Here is a 20,046-nt window from a genome sequence, read left to right as displayed (position 1 = left end):
TTACTTGCATTCAAAATATATAATACACAATCATTAATGAATAAATTTACTTATATACCAACTCAATATTTTTGTATGCTTAATTTTTAAAGTGTCCAGATTATCGGGTCGAGAGCTGTGATTAATTTGGATATATATGTGAGAGTAAATGGATAATTGGGTCGGATTGTGGGTTGACCCGTCCATAAATTTAAAACGGTTAAAATAAAATTAAAAAAACTATAAGTTTAGTTTGAACTTGCAACCTAACAAAATAAATGTAACTCTTTAACCAACTAGGTTAATAACACTTTATATTTTAAATTCAACACCAAATTTGATGAACGCGGGATATTTTAATAATATAAGTTCAACTTTTTAACTAATTAATATATATATATAATGATGCTTAATTTTTAAAATGTCCGGATTACCGGGTCGAGAGTTGTGGTTAATTTGAATATATATGTGAGAGTAAATAGATATTTGGGTCGGATTATGGGTTGACCCGTCAATAAACTTAAAACGGTTAAAAATAAAATTTAAAAAGCTATAAGTATGATTTGACTTTGCAATCTAACAAAAACAAGTAAAACCCTTTAACCAACTAGGCTAATAAAAATTTATATTTTAAATTCAACACAAAATTTGATTAACGCGAGATATTTTAACAATATAATTTTAACTTTTTAACTAACTAATATATATATATATATATATATATATATATATATATATATATATATATATATATATATATATATATATAATGATGCTTAATTTTTAAAATATCCGGATTGTCGGGTTGAGAGCTGTGGTTAATTTGGATATATATGTGAGAGTAAATAGCTTGGGTCGGATCGTGGGTTGACCCGCCCATAAACTTAAAACGATTAAAAATAAAATTAAAAATGCTATCACATTTTTACCGTAATATTTTTTCATGATTTTTTATATTATTACTCGTACAAATGCACAGAATACATGTTAATTGTTATTATGTGGGTGATTTTAATTTTTAATTATTTTATTTGATAAATATTAAAATTGATTAAGAATAGTTTACAAATTTGTGAAATAAGATCAATGATTGAATGTATAAGGTCCAATCAGAAATTTATTATATTGACTCAATATCTTATGCATCAAATTTATTATATATATATATATATATATATATATATATATATATATATATATATATATATATATATATGTAAAGTCTTAATAATATATAACTGATTTAGTATGATCGATTATCAAAAAAAATAAATCTTCAATTCAATTTGCGATCATGCTTAGTATTGGATAGTTTTTTTTGCTTTGGTTTACACAAAACAAAGTAATAACAAAGTACTTTTCTACATAAAAAAATGTTATTCAAGGATGTATCTAGGAGAGATTGTATTTGTTAGTTGTCCATTCAAATTAAATACGTAGATTGTTATAGTTGATACTGACTCATATTCTTATTTAATAATTCTTTGTAAGTTTGTAACCATAGAGAAAAGGGACAATATAGGTGGATGATGTCCACATTCTTTGTCAAATGAGAATTTGATTTCAAACAACCTTATCTATACTGAATAAAAATATAACATATTTTTAAGAAAATAATAATTCCATAGCAAACCCAATTAAAAATAAAATTATCTTTATAACTCGTTCTTTCGTTTATCATTCAAGTAGACAACATAATTAATCTATGATGGCTAGTTCAAATCCTAATTTTAATAAATATAATCTGAATTTTCAAATAATTGAACCTAATTAGTTCATATTTAAACGATGAGTAATGGCAGGGGGACGCGAATGTTGGATATTCGGTTTAATCACAAAATATTATATTCTCCCTGCTGTTAATTAATTTTTCTCAATTTCCTCATTAATTAATTAATTTATCTCAGTCTCTTTTATTAATTATTTTCTTTCTCTTACTAATTAATATACTTTTCTTTTTATGATCAATTAATTATTTTCTTTCTCTTTTCGTTTTATGACTAATTAATTTATTGTCTCGACTTATTTAGAGTTTAGAGTTTAGGATTTATGATTTAGGGTTTAAGGTTTATGATTGGAAAAAAATAATTAAAAATAATATCTCATATTAAATATTTACTAATTAATTATTATTTTTTCTTTCTTTCAACTTAAACCCTAAACCCTAAATATACTCTATGCACAAGACAATAGATTAGGTGACATTAATAAAAGGGAAGAGAGATAAATTAATTAACTAATGAGGGAGTGAGAGAAATTAATTAATAACAAAGATAAGATAATATTCTGAATATTCAATATTTGGAGACTTAAATTTGTAGGATATACCAACCTGATCTATTTATGTTTGTTTAATAAGAAAAATTGTTTAAAATTGTTATATTATGAATTAGAGTTAATTTTATTTGATTTATGATAAAATTGATTAAAATTAGTTTACATACCTCACCAATATGAATTATTAAAGGTATATGACCAGATAAACAAATATATGATGTATTCAAACAGTAAGATATAGAATGGTAATAAATATATCGATATAGTAGTGCCGTATTTTAAAATTATAAAAGAAACCCATAAAATAGAATCAACCATCACTATATTTGTATTTAGCTTTATCTTGCAATTAATTCCAAGAATTGAAACTTATATTTAATAAGTTTCCAAGATTTCATCCCCTCTTCTAGTCTAGCGGCAAAAAGAGGTGGATACCAACCCTAAGTTTCTGGGTTTGAGTCCGTCAGGCGACAAGTTCTGCGTCTGGTTAAATGATTAAGTGTGTTTGCGGGCTACATACTTAATCCTTTGCCCCCATTTTATTTTCCAAAAAAAAAAGTTTTCAAGATTTCTTTGATTGATTGACATTTGCATTTCAAATTCTTCTAAACAATATCTTTCCACTTTACTTGTATGTATAGACATATTCTCGTATTATATTATTATATATTTGTAACATATTCAATAGTGTTATAACAAGAGTAAGGTTACATATTCAACGTGGTCTTTCACATGTGTAAGATACAAAAAAATAAAATAATTCTTTTTCGAGAAAATGATCATGTTCAAGTGTGAGAACTTTTTTTTTAAAAAATGTGCATGTTTCAGAGATTTTTGTGACCATATGCAGTAGAAAGAAACAAAAATAATATTTTTTTAGGAAAAATGGTCATTTGGGGAGATTTTGTAGCCATGTGTAAAATAGAGAAAAATAATAATTTTAGAAAGATTTTTGTCTTGAACATGACAATATTCGGGAGACTTTTGTAGCCATGTGAAGGAGAGAGAAGAAAAATAAATTTAGAAAAAATACCATGTTCGGGAGAATATTTTTCGAACATTGCTTCGAACATAACAATGTTCGGGAGATTTTTGTAGTGATTTTTGTGGTAACATGAGAGAGAACAAAAATTAATTGAGATAAAAAATTGGCATATTCAGAATATTTATTTATTTCTCTCTCATACACAAGTGAGAGATTAGACCTTGTTATGATTTTCATTTTATTGCCTCTATCGCTCTCCTTACTTAAATACTATATATTTGTAAAATATTCAATATTTACTTAAATACTTTTTTTGGAATGGTAGATTTTATTGAGCATTACTTGATAAAATGACAAATTATCTAAAGAGATATACATTTGAAGGAGATCAAATTTATGCTTATTTGCATGTTAATGATTTAACCACCACTGATATTTTCAAACCATATTAGTAATTAGGGAGTAATAACTATTATTAAGGTTAAGGATCAAGGATTTTACGAAATAGGAATTTTGATTTATTTAAAAGTTTTTTTCTTTAAAAAATGGTGCAATAAATTCTCTTTGGAGCCTAAGAGCTAGTTTGATCTTGATTTTTTGAATTTTTACTGTTTTATCCTAAAAAACCTATTTTGATAAAATTTTAAAAAAACTAGTTTTTTCTTGTTAAAAGACAAAAATACCCTAAATTTTTTCTCTTTATTTAAAAAATAATTAAATAATTTGGATAACTTTGGTATTTAATAGATAAAAAAGGTGATAAGATGGATGAAGTGATGGTTGAAATGATAGTTGAGATTTTGGATAAAATTTGGGTAAAACCCTCAAACCACTAGATTCATGAGTTGATATATGATCATATGTAAATATGAAAATGATTGGTCTTGATGATGATTCATCAAAGCTAGCCACGACCAGCTAATTGTAGCGTTTTGAGATATATATCTACTTTGTAGAAGTCTTTTCATGGGCAATGCAAATTCTCGGTAGACGATAGCTCATCGATATTTAGTGTAGTGTCAAAAGTTTTGTATTGTCATTCTCAACTCTCGTTTCGACCGCGATATTTAAAAATAATTAGGTCAATGATATGTTCGATTAGCGTTCGAATAGTTTCACGAGTAAAATCAAGTACAATAGAAGACTTCATGATAAAGAGGTAATCTTACATGAAAGAACGTTGCTCTTAGTGGGTTGCAAGGTGGTGATTTTTCTTTGTGATACCTTACATTGACAATATATGGATATTTTAAGATTGGTAATTGTTACACACAAGGGATGATCTATGTACAAGCTTACCAGAGCTGTAGCCGTGTAGCTCAAAATATTTTGTATGTAAATGACAATAACGACAAAAAAATACCGTCGTCATTGATATTTATTTGTCGCTAAAAGGAATTAGCGACAGTAAACTAGATATATTTTGTTTGTTTGCTTGATATTATTATCATTCTAGTCCAAATATATTTTATGAAAAGTTTCTATCCCAGGTAGATTATAAATTCTAGCTCCGCTCTTGGTTACACATTATTTGGAGATTGCCCCATATGACTTCCTATGGGAGACGTTGTGGGATTCTAAGTTCCCTTCAAAAATCTTATTTTTTAGATGGAGTGTCATGTATGGAGAGATCTTAATCGATGATAAATGAATGAAAAAATAGTACATTATGGTTAGTCATTACAGAATGTGTTACGAAGAGGTAGAGACGATATCTCACTTGTTTTTGCATTATAAATGAGTGGGTACAATTTGGAGCATACTTTCAAACATGATTGACATTGAATAAGTGATGTCTGAGTCAATCGTCAATCGTCAATTGTTAGTATATTTGGATAGAAATCATGAGCTCGGTTGGATTGAGTCGATGGGTCCCGATCTCGATTATTTTTTGGTGAACTATTTGGCTCAAAAGGAACCGTAGGACATTCAGTGATCGTGATCGACCAATGCGTTGACTCCACAACACTATTATTATGACGATATAAGTAGATCTCTTTTGAAAACCGATAGAGGCGATTAATGAACTTATTGATCTTCTTGAGGATCTTCGAACTTTTCGTTGTTAGATTTTATATTTTGTGTGTTGTTAGTGAACATTTTTATTTTATTTTTCATTGTTGTTCTAAATAGTTAATCTCGTTGTATTTTGGGTGTGTTTGGTGACTAGATGAAGACTAGTGTTTTTATAAAGTTTGTGTCGTTATGCTCAAATGATTATCATTTATATTATATTGCATGGACTTTTTTCAAAAACAAAATATTAACTCATTGATTTGATTGAGAATCTCTGAATTCATTAATGTTAAATTACGCTAAATTTTATGTTATTTTTGTTCGTTGATAAACATTTTTGACATATATTTTCATTGTTGCTCCAAAATGGTTAATCTCATTGTGTTTCGTGTATCTTTGATGACAAGTTGAACATTCGTATTTTTGTTTTGTTTTTAACTGTTTAAACTACTCACATTTATATCATATTAATTAACATTTGAAAAAAAACTATTATTAAAAAAAATATGTTAAAACTATTATTAAGCAAATTTGTTTGATCTATAAACAATTATTACTAATTAATTTTTTTTTTCAAATTCTTAACAAAATATTCAATATATCACAAAATTCATAACAAATAATAATTTAATTTCAATAAAAAATTAATACAATAAAATCTAAAATTTAATTTAATTATAATATACTAAATGTTTATATGTGCTTATTATCAATATTATTTAAATATTTTTAAAACAAATTATGAGTTTATGTCCATTCTATAATCATAGCTCCTAGTATCAATTTAAGATTACTATTTAAATAATTATATAATTAATTTTAAATAATATACTTTTATTTTAAATTAAGCATCTAATTTATTTTTAATGATATATAAATAACTTGTTAATTATTACAATTGCCTCTGGTTCAATTTAAATAATTCACAATATTTCATTTGTTTCTATTTTTTATTTATTTTAGAAGAAAAATATATATACTTTTTCATCATATATTAACACTTTTTGAGTTTTTTTTATCAAGTAATTTATTTTTATTATAATTCCAATCTTAATAAAATTATTTAAATAACTCTATCATAATTAATTTGTATAATTTAAAATCATGTGAAAATTACTAGATAATTTTTTATTAAAGAAAAATTAAATTCTTCATAAAAAACAAATAATTATTACAAAGGTGGTATGGAATATGGACACGGGCATGCAAGCGCGCCAATGTCGCGCCCTTTTGGTTTAAGCTGCAAATTTCCTCCTAAACATACTGATGATCATCTCTTCTCTCCTGAGATCTTCTTCACCACTTCGGCGTGATCCCATTTCATTCCCCGAATCAATTTCTTATCAAATCTCTAATTTTCACCTCTTTTGCCCCCAATTCTGTTGACATCGCATTTTGGAAGAAAGAAGACATTCGTTGAAGGCTTGAAGCTGTTTGCCAACACCGTTGTTGTTAAATCTTCCAATGTTTTCCTCTCTAGGAAATTTGATGTAGGCGAACAAAGCAGATGGAATGGCAAATCTCGCGGATGGAACCGCATATATGAAGAAGACCGCGGGGACCTTCACTCGGCGGTTTCTTAAGCTCCGTTTCAGATGGAATGGCAAATCTTGTTAGTTTTGGAAATTCTGAACGCAATATAGAACAGGTCACACTCTTTTCTCTCTATGTGCGTGTTAGATTAAGTTTGTCTTAATCTTTAGCATATATATTACATAATCATGATTCTTATCCTCATTAATGTTGACCATGAAACCTTTGGAGATATCAATTTTATTTACTAGTTATGGTGAACTGCAGTATCAAAAAGTTAGTCAGTCGATCGAATCCTAGTCTTACTAGGAGAAATTGTGCTCTATGGATGAAGGAACTAGTTTCTATATGAATATGTTGCTACCCAATTCTTTTGTTTGAACTGAATCCTATATTTGTATTGCTAAAGTGTTCGTGAATGCAATATAGTCTAATTTCACTCAACTCCAAGAATACATTCAAGTATTTCCATTTTGATAAAGCAAATTGGATTAAAATCGTCATATCTCAAACTTCCTCAATTGAATCTAAAACTTCTTCATCCACTTTCTCTAATTAACATGAGAATCCTGGTCACTAAGCCTATTACTTCTTATCATTCTTCTCCTCCTACTCGATTATAAAGTTTTCAGTCACATCACATTGAAAACTACATTCTTCACATTCAAGCTTTGATTTATTTCTTTTTGTTGTGTTTTCTCAGTGGTTTGTCAATTCTCATGGATTCACATTCTTTCATTAACCCCATCACCTTATTTTTCTTCCATCCGATACATGCTGTGGTACATCTAAAACACTCAAAATCCCATTGATTTTGTTTTGCACAAATTAAATCCAGATCATCTTCTCCATTGTGCTCCATTCTCTACCGTGATGTTGTTGTAGTGGCCCTCATTGCGAACATTTGTGAATCATCTTGCTATTTTCAGTTCTAGTGTCAATAAGATGTCGAGAATATGTTATGCTTGTCTCGGTCATTTGACTTTTATGTTTCTCACAAATCTATTTCCATCTTTATTTATCAAAAAAATTCCTCTCTTTCCAATATAAATTTTGTCAGCTTTCCAAACACACATGCACATCATTTTCTTCTGTTACTCTTATTCTTGATCATAACGATGTCTAGAACCCTTTCTTTGTACAAACATTTTTTGGATGGAATGTTATCCATAGTGACATCCTTAACTTCTAAAGAAGAGAGGTTTCACCATTGCCAAGAGGTGTTGCCTTTGTCTTACATAGGCGGAATCTGAGTCCTCATTTGTTCCTACATTGCCTTTTGTCATGAACTTGTGGGTCTTGTTATGGGGAGTACTCAACTTTTGTTGGGTTATGTCCAAGTCAACACGGAGCTCTTGGACTCTTGGATTGATTGGGGAAAAGACTACACCAATAGCAAGACTTGGTTGACCATTCTAATCATCATCTGATAGATGGAGAACTTGGACTGAAAGAAACATAGGATCTTTTGTCAGTAATGAAAGACTTATCAGAATCCTGAAGACCTTGTTTCTCAACATTCTAACTTTGGTTGACAAAATCTCACATTCTCACCTATAAGTCACTTTTCTCAAACAAAACAAAAAAGCATTACAGGCCGAGCTTGTTGTTTGTGCCTTTTATTTTGATGATGTTTAAGAGTTCCATGTATATATTTGTCCACTTTAAAAAAGTTAATGCATATATATAATATATCCATGGAAAATTCCAGAAACTTAGCGAGTTCCAGTTGTTTGGTAGCATAATATCACACATAATTATCTTTTGGTGATATATGCTATATATATCTGGCTTCCCAGAGCAACCCATTTTCCAATTCGAAATTCTGATAGTGTATCAAGGCTATATGCTATTTCCAGTTGATTTTGTTCACAATCTTATGCTTGCATTGACAATACAGGCACTCATTGCTTTGAAGAAAGGTACTCCGTTAATCAAGTACAGCCGGAAAGGGAAGCCCAAGTTCTGTCCATTCAGAGTTTCTTCTGTAAGTTCACGTAGTTACATTTTATCCTTTCAATTCTACCACTACTTCTAAATGACAAAAACTTAAGAACAACAAAATATTGTTGTCTGTTTACAAAAATTGTCAGTTTTTCAAGTAAAGTTTTATCAACTTTATGTTACTCCTTGGACAGGTAGACATGAATCAAAGATGATACTGTCAACATTCCATGGTTTTTATTATCTTTGCAGGATGAGACTTCATTGATATGGTACTCCCGTGGAAGAGAACGTAATTTGAGTTTATCTGCTGTCATCAAGATTATCCCTGGTCAAAGAACCGTGAGTTAGCACATTCCTTTCAGGATGAATAAAATTTATTTTATTCCATAGATATTACTTTACAGTACTAAACATCCTTGTGACACTATTGCTACAGGCCGTTTTTCGAAGGTATTTGCGGCCTGAAAAGGAATATTTATCATTTTCACTCATTTATAACAACGGGGAAAGATCACTTGATCTGGTATGTGTAAAAACAATTTATTTGACTTGAAACCCCTTTCCTTTCCTTTCCTTTGACAGTGCTCTGTTGTGCAAATTATTTCTGATGAATTTATGCCTGTAGATTTGCAAGGACATCTCTGAAACAGAAGTGTGGCTTGCAGGCTTGAACGCTTTAACCTCTTCTGGTCAAACAACTCCGTTTAAACGTACAAGAAGTGAAATCCCTGATGTAAGTTTCCAGTCCCACAAAAAGAATATTGAGCCAATGCAGTATGCTGACACTGCTTGATCTCAGACAACAAAAAGTACTTAAATTCATCACAAAACAGACCTTCCAGTCCCATAAAATTCTTATTTATGGCTGTTGAATATTAGGCCATTGTTTTCCAAGAATCGAATCAAGAACCTGATTTGATTTTATTGCCATTGTCACTGTGGTGCAAATTTTCTGCAGTTAAAACTCAGTAGTGAGCTATCCCAAAGTAGTCGCCGTTTTGGTGCAACACTAAAGTTTACTAATTCCAGTATCTCCCGTGGAAGATTGTCCACTGACTCAAGCACTTTCAATTCTCCCAAATCAGATGTTGGGTATGAAGGTGGAAATATGCAAGGAAGAGCAAGCACTGGAGAAGGTTTCCGAATTAGTGTTTCAAGTAGTAATCCTAGTTGGTCAAGTCATGCTTCTGGACAGGACGATATCGAATCGTTGGGTGATCTTTACATCTGGGGAGATGTCTGGTTCGACACAACTGACGGATCTGCACAAAAAGACGTGCTAACTCCTAAGCCATTGGAGTCAAACGTTGTCCTAGATGTTCACCAAATCGCTTGTGGTATCAGGCATATCGGTCTTGTCACAAGGCAAGGCGAGCTTTTCACTTGGGGAGAAGAATCCGGAGGCAGGCTTGGTCATGGGGTCGAAAAGGACGTCAACCGGCCTCAACTTGTCGAGTTCCTAGCGATTGCGAATGTTGAATTCGCCGCATGTGGCGAATTCCATACGTGTGCTATATCTGGATTGGGTGATTTGTATTCATGGGGTGACGGTTCACATAACGTAGGACTTCTCGGTCATGGTACCGATGTTAGCCACTGGATACCCAAAAGGATTTCCGGTCCTTTAGAAGGACTTCAAGTTCTATCGGTTGCATGCGGTTCATGGCACTCCGCTTTAATAACTTCTAACGGCAAGCTGTTTACATTCGGCGATGGTACATATGCTGCCTTAGGACATGGGGATAGAGAAAGTGTGCCTTACCCGAAGGAAGTTAATCTTCTAAGTGGGTTAAAGACGATGAAGGTTGCATGTGGCGTTTGGCATACTGCAGCCATCGTGGAATTAATGGGACAGCCGGGTTCGAATGTTTTGTCTAGAAAGCTGTTCACTTGGGGTGATGGCGATAAATACAGGCTGGGGCATGGGAATAAAGACATGCATTTAGTGCCGACTGTTGTTTCTGCACTCGTGGACTATAACTTCCACCAGTTAGCTTGCGGGCATTGTATTACCACTGCACTTACCACATCCGGTCATGTGTTCACAGTCGGCAGCACTTCATACGGTCAGCTGGGAAATCCAACCTCCGACGGAAAACTACCTTGCTTGGTACAAGATAAATTGGTGGGGGAATTTGTGGAAGAAATATCCTGCGGTGCGTATCATGTTGCTGTTTTGACTTCACGGAACGAAGTGTTTACATGGGGGAGAGGAGAGAACGGAAGATTGGGACATGGGGATACGGAAGATCGAAAATCTCCCACATTAGTGGAAGCCTTAAAAGACAGGCATGTGAAGAACATAGCTTGCGGGTCGAACTACACAGCAAGCGTATGCATCCATAAGTGGGTGTCTGGTGCCGATCAGTCGGTTTGTAGCGGTTGTAGACAAGCATTTGGTTTCACGAGAAAGAGACATAACTGTTATAACTGTGGACTAGCGCATTGTCATTCTTGCAGTTCAAAAAAAGCTCTGAAAGCTGCGTTGGCTCCCACTCCAGGAAAGCCACACCGAGTCTGCGACTCTTGCTATAATAAACTAAAAGCTGCTGAGTCTGGGATTGGGATTGGTACTAATAACAATAATAATATAAACAAGAGAGCTCCAACTCCTCCTCGTTTAGAGGTGGGAATGGGAGATCCTCGAACCTCGAGGATTTTGCTTTCTCCCAGAACAGAGCCTGTCAAGTATAGACAGGTTAGAACTGGGAATCATGGGACAATGAATGATTCTTATTCAATTGTGCGAACTTCCCAGGTTCCATCAAATGTTCAATTGAAAGATATTGCGTTTCCAAGCTCACTGACCGCCCTGCAACATGGTTGCAATCCTATTCTAACATCCTCCTCAAATTCCCAGCCACGATCATCACTAAACTCAAGGCCATCTTCTGTATATGCAAGGAAACCAAGCCCTACACGCTCAACCACTCCGATATTCTCTAGGGGTGTTATTGATAGCCTAAAAAAGACAAATGAAGTTCTGAACCAAGAAGTAACAAAGTTACATAACCAGGTTTATATTTTCCCCTGCCCTGATATGATATTACTAGATGCTTATCTGTACAAAGGATTAAGTTTGTGTTCTCTCCTTATTTTCAATCCAAGTCCCTCATGAGTTAACTTTATTTACTCTCTTATTTTAGATAAAAAACATGAAACAGAAATCTGAAATCCAAGAAAAGGAGGTTACAAAAATGCAAAGAGATGCTCAAGAGACAAATAACTTGGCTTCCAAAGTGTCTTCCAAATTCGTGGTTGCAAGGGACATAATTGCATCTGTTGCAACCGAGGTTCTTTCATTATCTTACTCTTTAGTTTGATCTTTTGAGATTGCTGGTAGGGTCAGATTAGCTTCATGATGCTTTCGGGATCTAGTTTAATGAACACATTAGACCAGTGTAAGCACTAATAAGTTTTTCAATTCTAAGTACTTGCTATGTAAGTTGAATAAAATGTCAAAAAAATATTTAAAGAATATTTTGTCCTTATAAAATGTGAAGGGTTAAAGTTGTGTTTTGTACCATCTTATTCTATTATCAAATGACAATTTGAGTTGAATCTATAAGTAATTAGATGGTTTTAAAGAACAATTATGGAATTAACTTAACTCGTGCAAGCACTTAACTATTTAGATTTAAGTGATAAATTGTATTATCAAACTCGAGAGTTTTCTCTTTTTAGGGGGGAATTGGGGAGCAGAATTTGCTGCAATAAGACACTGGAGAGGGATTGTGATATTGGTCTATTCTTATTCATGTTTAGTATAACAGCTACTAAGAAGTGAATTTTTTTCTACCATTATATGTATTTCAGTTCAAAGAAATAAGAGAGAAGCTGCCTGATGAGGTACTAAATAGTGAAACATTCAAGGATATGAATGCTCAAATTGAAGCAATCCTGAACACAGATGAGCCCAGAATGAGTGACCAACAAATTCACAAAGATGGTGATTCTGCCAATAGGCAGAATAATGAAGGTATAAGACACGATGGAGATGATAGAGAGCATGCATCTCAAGAAAATCATGAGAATTCAGGAAGTGGAGGGCTCAAAGAAGTAATTGAACAATTTGAACCTGGTGTTTATGTAACTCTATTGAAGCTTCAAAATGGCACCAAGATCTTCAAGCGAGTAAAATTCAGGTAATCCACATCAACCATTCTCTGTTATCTTCTTTAACCTTCCAGTCTATTTAAATTAATTCTTCAAACATGGCATGATTTCCATTTTCAAATTCCACTGGCATTGTTTGATGAAGAGTTCATCCATTGGACTAGTTTGAGAAAGTGGATTATTTGGATCAAATGATCAAAATAGTATTTTGATTATGATTTGATGGGGATGTTTGATCCAAATACTCCAAGACATTTTGTCTAAGTAGTCTGCTTAAAATTTGATTGTGAATTCGACAGCAAGAGAAGATTTGCAGAACAGCAGGCAGAACAATGGTGGAAAGAAAATAAAGGGAGGCTGCTAAAAAGGTACAATCCCACATTACCCTATACTTCTCCGAACGAATCATCCACAACCCAAACTAGCACAGAAGGAGATAGTTCTGAGACAGCGCCATCTTCCTAGTTTTAGGTCTAGAATCGATTGTTAAGAATTTTTTTACTTTGAAAAAGTACTTGCTCTCTCTATATAATGTTTGAAGAATTTGTTCCTGTTAGCTGCTGCTGCTTCATGCATAAAGCTTCTTTTTATAATTGGTAGCTTCAAATGTATAGATAGTACAGTGATTAACTCTTCTTTCACTGCAACAAAACTTCTTGTTATATTTGTAAAGCTATATATATAGAATCTCTATTTCTCGATACATTCAAAAATTTATTGGTTGTTTCTCATCTGAATCCTGATGAACACTTAACACAATCATCAGTTATGGTAGTTAAAACGGATAACAATGCAAGAAATGTTGATTTTGCTCATCCTTTTCAAAGCCTCCTTAGCCAAACACTCAGCTGCTTCTTGTGGGTCTTCCAAATGACTGATCAGATTAACTGCCTCTTGACTCTTCATCACCTTATTAACAACATACAAGAGGATTATGATTAGATTTGGTTTATATTGTTCAATTTCATTAATAAATAATAATAATTTACCTCCCATATGCCATCACTTGCCAATATGACAAACTCTGTTCTTGAATCTATTCTTGAATCTCCAACCATCACCTCCTCCTCCAACTCCTCCGATACAGAACATCGAAAGTTAAAACATAACCAGCTTGTTTTAGTAGTACCCAATTGATAAGCCTTGCCATCTCTACAAACCAAACATCTGTAGCCATCCATGTTAGCCATCACAAGCTTTTTCCCGTTTATAACAATAGCCGAGGCTGCTGAGCCCATTCTCGAACTTTTATGAGCCTTCCTCAGAGCCTCTTTGCTATTTCGACTTCTCAACTTCTGCCCATAACAAGTTTGTTTGATCATATAACAAACAAACAAAAATGATGTTATTTATGTATGTACCTTTTTATTATCGAAGAGATTGGATTGCATATGCTTGGACACTCTGTTTCCAACTCGATCATCGACAATTCCGAAAAACCAAACCTCTTCCTCCCCAATTTGTTCTCTTTGAACCGTGATTATGTCGTCGTCGGGTGAAGAGTTTGCTGGGTCGCGATTCCACTCGACGGCATGGTATCCATGTGAAACCGGCGGCGGCATCTCCTGATATTTATTAATTATACATATTTTGTATGATATGGGTTTTTTATGTAGAAAATTGTTTAATTTACCTTGAGTTTGAATTGGGAATTGTTGAAACTCATCCTCCTAATACCATGAGCAAGAAGAAAGCAAAGAAAAGTCCTATGTTTCCCAATGGAAAATATGCATAACGCCTTTGTGGGATGATAATTATGATAATGAATGAGGATGGGGTTGAATTTTCAAAAATGAATTCATAAAATTTTCTAAAAAAATATAATTTAAAGAATGGTAAGACTTTTGACCAATACAAAGTAATTGAATTGATGTTGGGTCAACTTTGGTTTGATAAGAAACAGGCCTGTTTGTCATGTTAGGTTAAAACATGTTAATGATACTTTGACTTTCTATTAGGAGTATAATCGAGTTAAGCCGAGCTCGAACTAGCCCTGGCTCGAGTTCGACTCGACTCGTTTTTTATTGGTTCGGCTCGAACTCGAGCTCGATCGAGCTTTTAATATTAAGCTCAAACTCGGCTCGATCATATAATCATAGACTCGAGTTCGGCTCAAAAGACTCGAATTTAAATATATTTATATGTTAATTTCTTATATTAAAAAAAATAAGTGAATAAGATTTAGGATTTTACCTGAACAAGATTTAAGACTTCGAAACGAAATATAAGTTTGTTGAAAAAGTATCAATGAGAAGTCTCTTGAGTCTTTTTGCAAAATGGATTTTTGAAAATACATTAGACTTTATTATGTTTATTTTGAAAAATAAAATATTTTACAGTGAAATAAAAATATTTTTATATCATATAAAATATAATATATTGAGATGGTATATATTAAATAATATTACAATATAATTATATTTTTTTTATTTAATTTTCAAAAATTATGTTTATGTAATTAAATTAATATTAAATTTATTTATTTATTTATAAGTATTATATATAATTTATAAATATTATTATAATATATCTTGATATACCAAAATATTCTCGTACCAATAATTTTGATATCGGTATCATAAGTAATAAGTCAATAAATAGTTTTATAAGTGTTTCAAATTTTGATTAAAAATGTAAAATATAAAAAATAAAAAAATTATATAATTAGGCTCGAAAATGTTCGACGAGCCATCAAGCGAGTCTTACCTAAGCTCGAATTCAACTCGAATCTTAAACGAGCTGGCTCGAGCTCGGCTTGAATTCGATTTTAATCGAACTCGAATCGAGCTTTGACCGAGCGACTTACGAGTGACTCGTGAGCGGCTCGACTCATTTACACCCCGGTCACTAAGTACCCTACAAAATATACAACTCAGATTTTATTAATTATATTTTTATTTCTAGCATAAAAAGCAAAGCAAACAAATTTAGTAATTTATAGTTATTAATTATATCTTGTCAGGATTTAGTTAATATATTTGTGAAATACAACTTATACAAGGTAACAAATTAAATATATATGAAATACAATAAGCTAAGATATCATTTTAAAATATATTTGTTAATGTTAATCGGTCATTTACTTATATAAACTACACAATAATGAAAATTTCTTATAATATAACATCAAACAAGTACTAAATCAACATCTCATTAATTAATTCAAAGAATATCAAGTTCAACTATTATAAAGTATAAAATCATTAAAATAAAAGAAGATCCCATATTAAAGTATCCCAAAATTAAATTAAAAAATGATTAACACCCAAAATTAGCATCCTAGAAAGCATGATTACAATGATAGAGTTGGTCTTTATATGAAACAATCAAAAGAGAGATCAAGGTAAACATTGACATAAACTTGCAATTAAACAAACTAGAATTGAGTTATGAAATCTCACCTACTAACTAAACAAACACGACATTATCATATTTCAACACAAATCAACATAGGATTATGAAAAACGAATCAACAAATTCATCTAGAAGATCTATTTATCTTATCAATCTATCTGGCTACTGCAGCAGCTGCAAGTATGTTATCAATGTTGCTAAAAGGAACAACATGATTTCCTTTAGCTGGACGCAAGCAAGCCAAATATCCTTCATTACAAACTGGCAGTTTGATTGCTTGAACTGATCCTTCCTTCTCCCGACCAACAGGTGCTCCAGTTGGATCCTAACAAAACGAAAAACATTAGATTAAGAACAAACATAAACACCATAATGAAAAATTGGGAGAAATTCCACACCCCAAGTGCAAGAAAAGTGAATGATTGCTTATTGTCATCAAGCTTCATCTCGATCTGCTTCCTCAAATCAGCTAGAGTTGCATTTGTCCTAACTTTAAGAGTGGTTATGAATTTTCCAGCATTCTGCTCTTTCGACGCTTCCCATTTCACGTATACATCCACAAAATCCAAATCCAAGTCCAAATCCAGACCGCATTTCTTGTAGCAGTTCTCCTTCTCTTCTTCTGAAATGGGGTTTTCAGATGTCAATAACACACCATCCTCGGTGATGCTCTGTTGTTGTTGGGTGGTGGGTAGCTCTCTGTAGTTTCCGCATAGGGTGAAGATGTTTTGAATTGTCAACTTTCTACAATCCAAACCACCTTTCTCGTTTTCCTTTTCGTCATCATGGCTGCTGTCTACACGAAGAACAGCAGCTGGTGAATTATACATTATCTTCTCCTCTATAACTTCCTTCTGAACTTCGTCTACAAATTTATCATCCTCTTCTACATCCTCTCCTTCTTCCTCAAATACAGTGCTCAAAGACACTTTCTTGGTGAATAACATCGAAGAACAGACTTCATGGTCATCTTCAGGATTAACCCACATAGAAGAAACAGGGGAATGAGGAACAACAATAACAGAGTCCATATCCATAGACTTACTCAGGTCCATTGATTTCTCCATAGGGTCGTCGTTGGAACCACAAATCTCTAGTAAACGTTTGGCAAAGCCACTGGTTTCGTCTTTAGGCGGCGGCGTAGTTGAAGAACCGCCACCACGTAAGGCAAGTTCGAGCTCCAAAGTTTCCAAACGACGCTTCATCACTTCGACTTCCTGTTGTTGAAGGATCATTCTCTCTTCCATCTTCCTTCTCTCGATTTCAACTAACTCGTTTGCTGTTTTTTGACATTCTTCCATTTTCTTCTCCAGTTCGTGTTTGAGAATCTCTGTTCTTTCACTAACTTTCATCTTGATTATATCTTCGCTCATCAACTTAAGAGATGAAATCTCTTCATCCTTTTTCATGAGCTGTTTTCGAGCTTCGTTTCTCTCTTTCTCCTTAAGCTTGTTTTCCATCTGCAGCTTGAGAATGAATTGATCCATGGCTGCAATTCTTGATCCCAAAATACCATTTGATTCACCATCCTCGTTCTTGTCTTTCTCCGGAGTTACTGGACCACGAACAATGCATTTTGCTTTTGCCCCGTATTCCAAAGTGGTGATTGTCTTGTGCATCTCCTTTGGATCTGGGCTAGCGCATAGTATCATCAGAATCTTCGACTTATCGTCCTCGAAAGAGTCCTGGATCATAGAATAACATCAATTTTGCTGAAGTGAAATCATCCCAAAACCGACAGAAAAAGAAACTCTTACCTGCAATAGCATGGTCAATTTACTATCTCTGAATGGAACATGAGAATCTCCATTAGCTATGGATTCAACCACCCTTTTCAATGCTATATTCCCTTGGTTGATCTTTCCAGTCTGTAATAACATTTAAATTTGGATCATTTCTTAATTTCATCTAGTTCTGTAAACTCAAAATGGGTATAGAAATCAAAAACATACCTGCATTTTTGCTTCCAAACCAACTTGACCAGCTTGTTCAATGTTTTCAGATCCAGCCATGTCTACTAGCATAAGCCGACCCCCAACAGTTGGGACATCAAGAATTATCTGGGCAGAAACGAAAATTCAATTTCAAAATCTTTTCCAATACCAAAATATGCATCGAAATTGAAATGAATTGAATGATGGTGATTTACCATGCAGTGGCTTCTAGAACTTCTGTCATTGCAGAATGTGCTCTTGACAATCCTTCTTTTCTCAACCTTTTGGATCTCTTTTGAAATCTTTCCAGCTTCTGTTCCGGAGATATAAGTAGCATTCTTAGCCTTCTTTCCCATGACTTCAAGTCTCACCTGCATACATGAGATAGATTCAGATGGGAAATTCAACTCAAGAAAATTAGGATTCAGCAGACAGAGCACTACCTTGGAAGAACAGCCTTTAGACCAGCCTAGACTGAATCCTCCTCCACTGTTGTTGGTAGAAAGAAGATCATAAATCTCTTCATTGTAAATTTCCATGACTGCAACTTGAACGAATGTAGATGATTCAACATCTTCTTCTTCTTCCCCATTACCCAATATGTCCTTCAACGATTTATACACAATCCCAGGTTGCTTCGCACAACCAAACATCGTATGGCTCTTCCCCGATCCGGTAGGCCCATACATCATTATAGTACATTTCGCTCCCATTTTCACGTCTAAGATCCTAGATTCGATGAACTTCTTGTAAAAGGAATCCAAATCTTCTTCTTCTGATACCGAGATCCCATCGAGGCTGAAATCTCGATACCCTATTTCTGTTCTGACACGTAAAGACTGGCGATCAGGGTTGATCTGTAAAGCAGAGACGGGCTTCTCTTTCCTATCTGGGTAATCGCGTATTCGGCCGATTACTTCAACTGGGTGTTCTGCCGGAGCCGAATGGGGATTCGGCAAGGGTTTGGTCAGATTGAAGTTAAGACGATGCCTTGTCTGGGGTGTCTTGGTGTGATTTGAATGATTTTGATTTGATTTCGCTGATGGTGTTGGGGCCATTTCAAAGAGATTATTATGAAATGTACACCTTTGAAGAGAGTTGAAAGGTTTACCTGAACTTAGCAAGAAAAATCAAGAATGGAGACGAAGACGAAGAAGATGAAGAGCTGAGAATGAAAAAGCGAGTTAAGAAGAGAGAAGAGGGAAATGAGAAAAGAAAGATGGACGACACAGGAGGAAGGAAATCTAAAGGATTTTGATTTTCAAAAATATGTCCGTTACAAGTCCTAACGTTACTTTAAAACCCACATTTTTTTTTTGACTATTTATTCAAATTATCCCAATTCTAAATGATTTCAATTAATAACTAATTCAAAAACCTTATAAATGAGCTTAAACTAATTATCAAACACTAATTGGTCTTAGTCAACATAATTTAAAATCTCAAATAAATGCATATCTAATAAACTTTATATGCTATTATTCAATTATTAATCATATATAGTAGTGTTTATTTTGTTGACTAGAATTGAATAATAACATAATTTTTGCCTTTTAAAAAATCAAAACTTATTTCTCAAAATCAGCTCATGTATTTCAAAAATATTTATATTTGAGGGTAATAAATAAATACAAAATAATTTTAATTTTAAATAAACTTTATATTTTACATTTAAAACATTATTAAGATTTATAGTTAAAACACATTATTCAAAAACATAAAAACATTCAATTGAACTCCACCAGACAAATTCAACGACACTAAAATCATCCTAACTGAAAGTAGAGAAAGTCGTCAAAAGCCAATTAACCTATCTTGAGACATGTTTGTGTGTTTATTATTATAGTCGTTTAGATTAAATGATACAAAATATATGTATAATTTCATAACTTATAGCAACAAGAT

At 32.8% G+C, this 20,046-nt stretch overlaps 3 protein-coding genes across 5 annotated transcripts; 1 reads left to right on the top strand and 2 right to left on the bottom strand.

Moving 5' to 3' along the window:
- The first annotated feature begins 8,644 nt into the window (after window positions 1–8,644).
- On the top strand, window positions 8,645–13,360 carry LOC124926003 (PH, RCC1 and FYVE domains-containing protein 1-like). The gene is made up of 9 exons (XM_047466161.1): window positions 8,645–8,777; window positions 8,987–9,076; window positions 9,174–9,260; window positions 9,363–9,470; window positions 9,696–11,814; window positions 11,918–12,030; window positions 12,081–12,138; window positions 12,522–12,882; window positions 13,153–13,360. The coding sequence occupies exons 1-9, from the start codon at window positions 8,670–8,672 to the stop codon at window positions 13,316–13,318; spliced, it is 3,210 nt and encodes a 1,069-aa protein (XP_047322117.1). The 5' UTR covers window positions 8,645–8,669; the 3' UTR covers window positions 13,319–13,360.
- A 111-nt stretch (window positions 13,361–13,471) lies between these two features.
- Window positions 13,472–14,622, bottom strand: LOC124921779 (putative protein phosphatase 2C-like protein 44). 3 transcript variants are annotated; one of them, XM_047462482.1, is made up of 4 exons: window positions 14,487–14,622; window positions 14,215–14,418; window positions 13,843–14,148; window positions 13,472–13,762 (listed from the first exon to the last, which is right to left on the bottom strand). In XM_047462482.1, the coding sequence occupies exons 1-4, from the start codon at window positions 14,517–14,519 to the stop codon at window positions 13,616–13,618; spliced, it is 690 nt and encodes a 229-aa protein (XP_047318438.1). In that variant the 5' UTR covers window positions 14,520–14,622; the 3' UTR covers window positions 13,472–13,615. The 3 variants fall into 3 exon arrangements, with proteins under 3 accessions (XP_047318438.1, XP_047318440.1, XP_047318439.1); XM_047462484.1 differs by having other exon boundaries at window positions 13,843–14,145; XM_047462483.1 differs by having other exon boundaries at window positions 14,215–14,415; window positions 14,487–14,554.
- A 1,564-nt stretch (window positions 14,623–16,186) lies between these two features.
- Window positions 16,187–19,351, bottom strand: LOC124922621 (kinesin-like protein KIN-10A). The gene is made up of 6 exons (XM_047463346.1): window positions 18,585–19,351; window positions 18,357–18,512; window positions 18,160–18,267; window positions 17,965–18,075; window positions 16,606–17,892; window positions 16,187–16,532 (listed from the first exon to the last, which is right to left on the bottom strand). Exons 1-6 carry the CDS (start codon window positions 19,197–19,199, stop codon window positions 16,362–16,364), a joined length of 2,448 nt encoding a protein of 815 aa, XP_047319302.1. The 5' UTR covers window positions 19,200–19,351; the 3' UTR covers window positions 16,187–16,361.
- Window positions 19,352–20,046: the final 695 nt, after the last annotated feature.

This window comes from Impatiens glandulifera, chromosome 1 (genome assembly GCF_907164915.1).
Source record: "Impatiens glandulifera chromosome 1, dImpGla2.1, whole genome shotgun sequence".
Lineage (NCBI taxonomy): Eukaryota > Viridiplantae > Streptophyta > Magnoliopsida > Ericales > Balsaminaceae > Impatiens > Impatiens glandulifera.
This window is presented reverse-complemented; position numbering and strand designations above follow the sequence as displayed.

What these genes read in the sequence shown, in the direction of transcription:
- LOC124926003 (XM_047466161.1), top strand. Translation starts at nt 8,670, where the DNA reads ATGCTTGCATTGACAATACAGGCACTCATTGCTTTGAAGAAAGGTACT. An exon ending in TTGCATCTGTTGCAACCGAG is followed by an intron (nt 12,031 to 12,080) that starts GTTCTTTCATTA and finishes GATTGCTGGTAG; the next exon opens with GGTCAGATTAGCTTCATGAT. An exon ending in AATGAACACATTAGACCAGT is followed by an intron (nt 12,139 to 12,521) that starts GTAAGCACTAAT and finishes GCTACTAAGAAG; the next exon opens with TGAATTTTTTTCTACCATTA.
- LOC124921779 (XM_047462482.1), bottom strand. Translation starts at nt 14,519, where the DNA reads ATGAGTTTCAACAATTCCCAATTCAAACTCAAG. An exon ending in ATTCCCAATTCAAACTCAAG is followed by an intron (nt 14,419 to 14,486) that starts GTAAATTAAACA and finishes AATAAATATCAG; the next exon opens with GAGATGCCGCCGCCGGTTTC. An exon ending in ATCTCTTCGATAATAAAAAG is followed by an intron (nt 14,149 to 14,214) that starts GTACATACATAA and finishes TGTTATGGGCAG; the next exon opens with AAGTTGAGAAGTCGAAATAG.
- LOC124922621 (XM_047463346.1), bottom strand. Translation starts at nt 19,199, where the DNA reads ATGGCCCCAACACCATCAGCGAAATCAAATCAAAATCATTCAAATCAC. An exon ending in AATTGACCATGCTATTGCAG is followed by an intron (nt 17,893 to 17,964) that starts GTAAGAGTTTCT and finishes TCTATGATCCAG; the next exon opens with GACTCTTTCGAGGACGATAA. An exon ending in TCACTTTTCTTGCACTTGGG is followed by an intron (nt 16,533 to 16,605) that starts GTGTGGAATTTC and finishes TCGTTTTGTTAG; the next exon opens with GATCCAACTGGAGCACCTGT.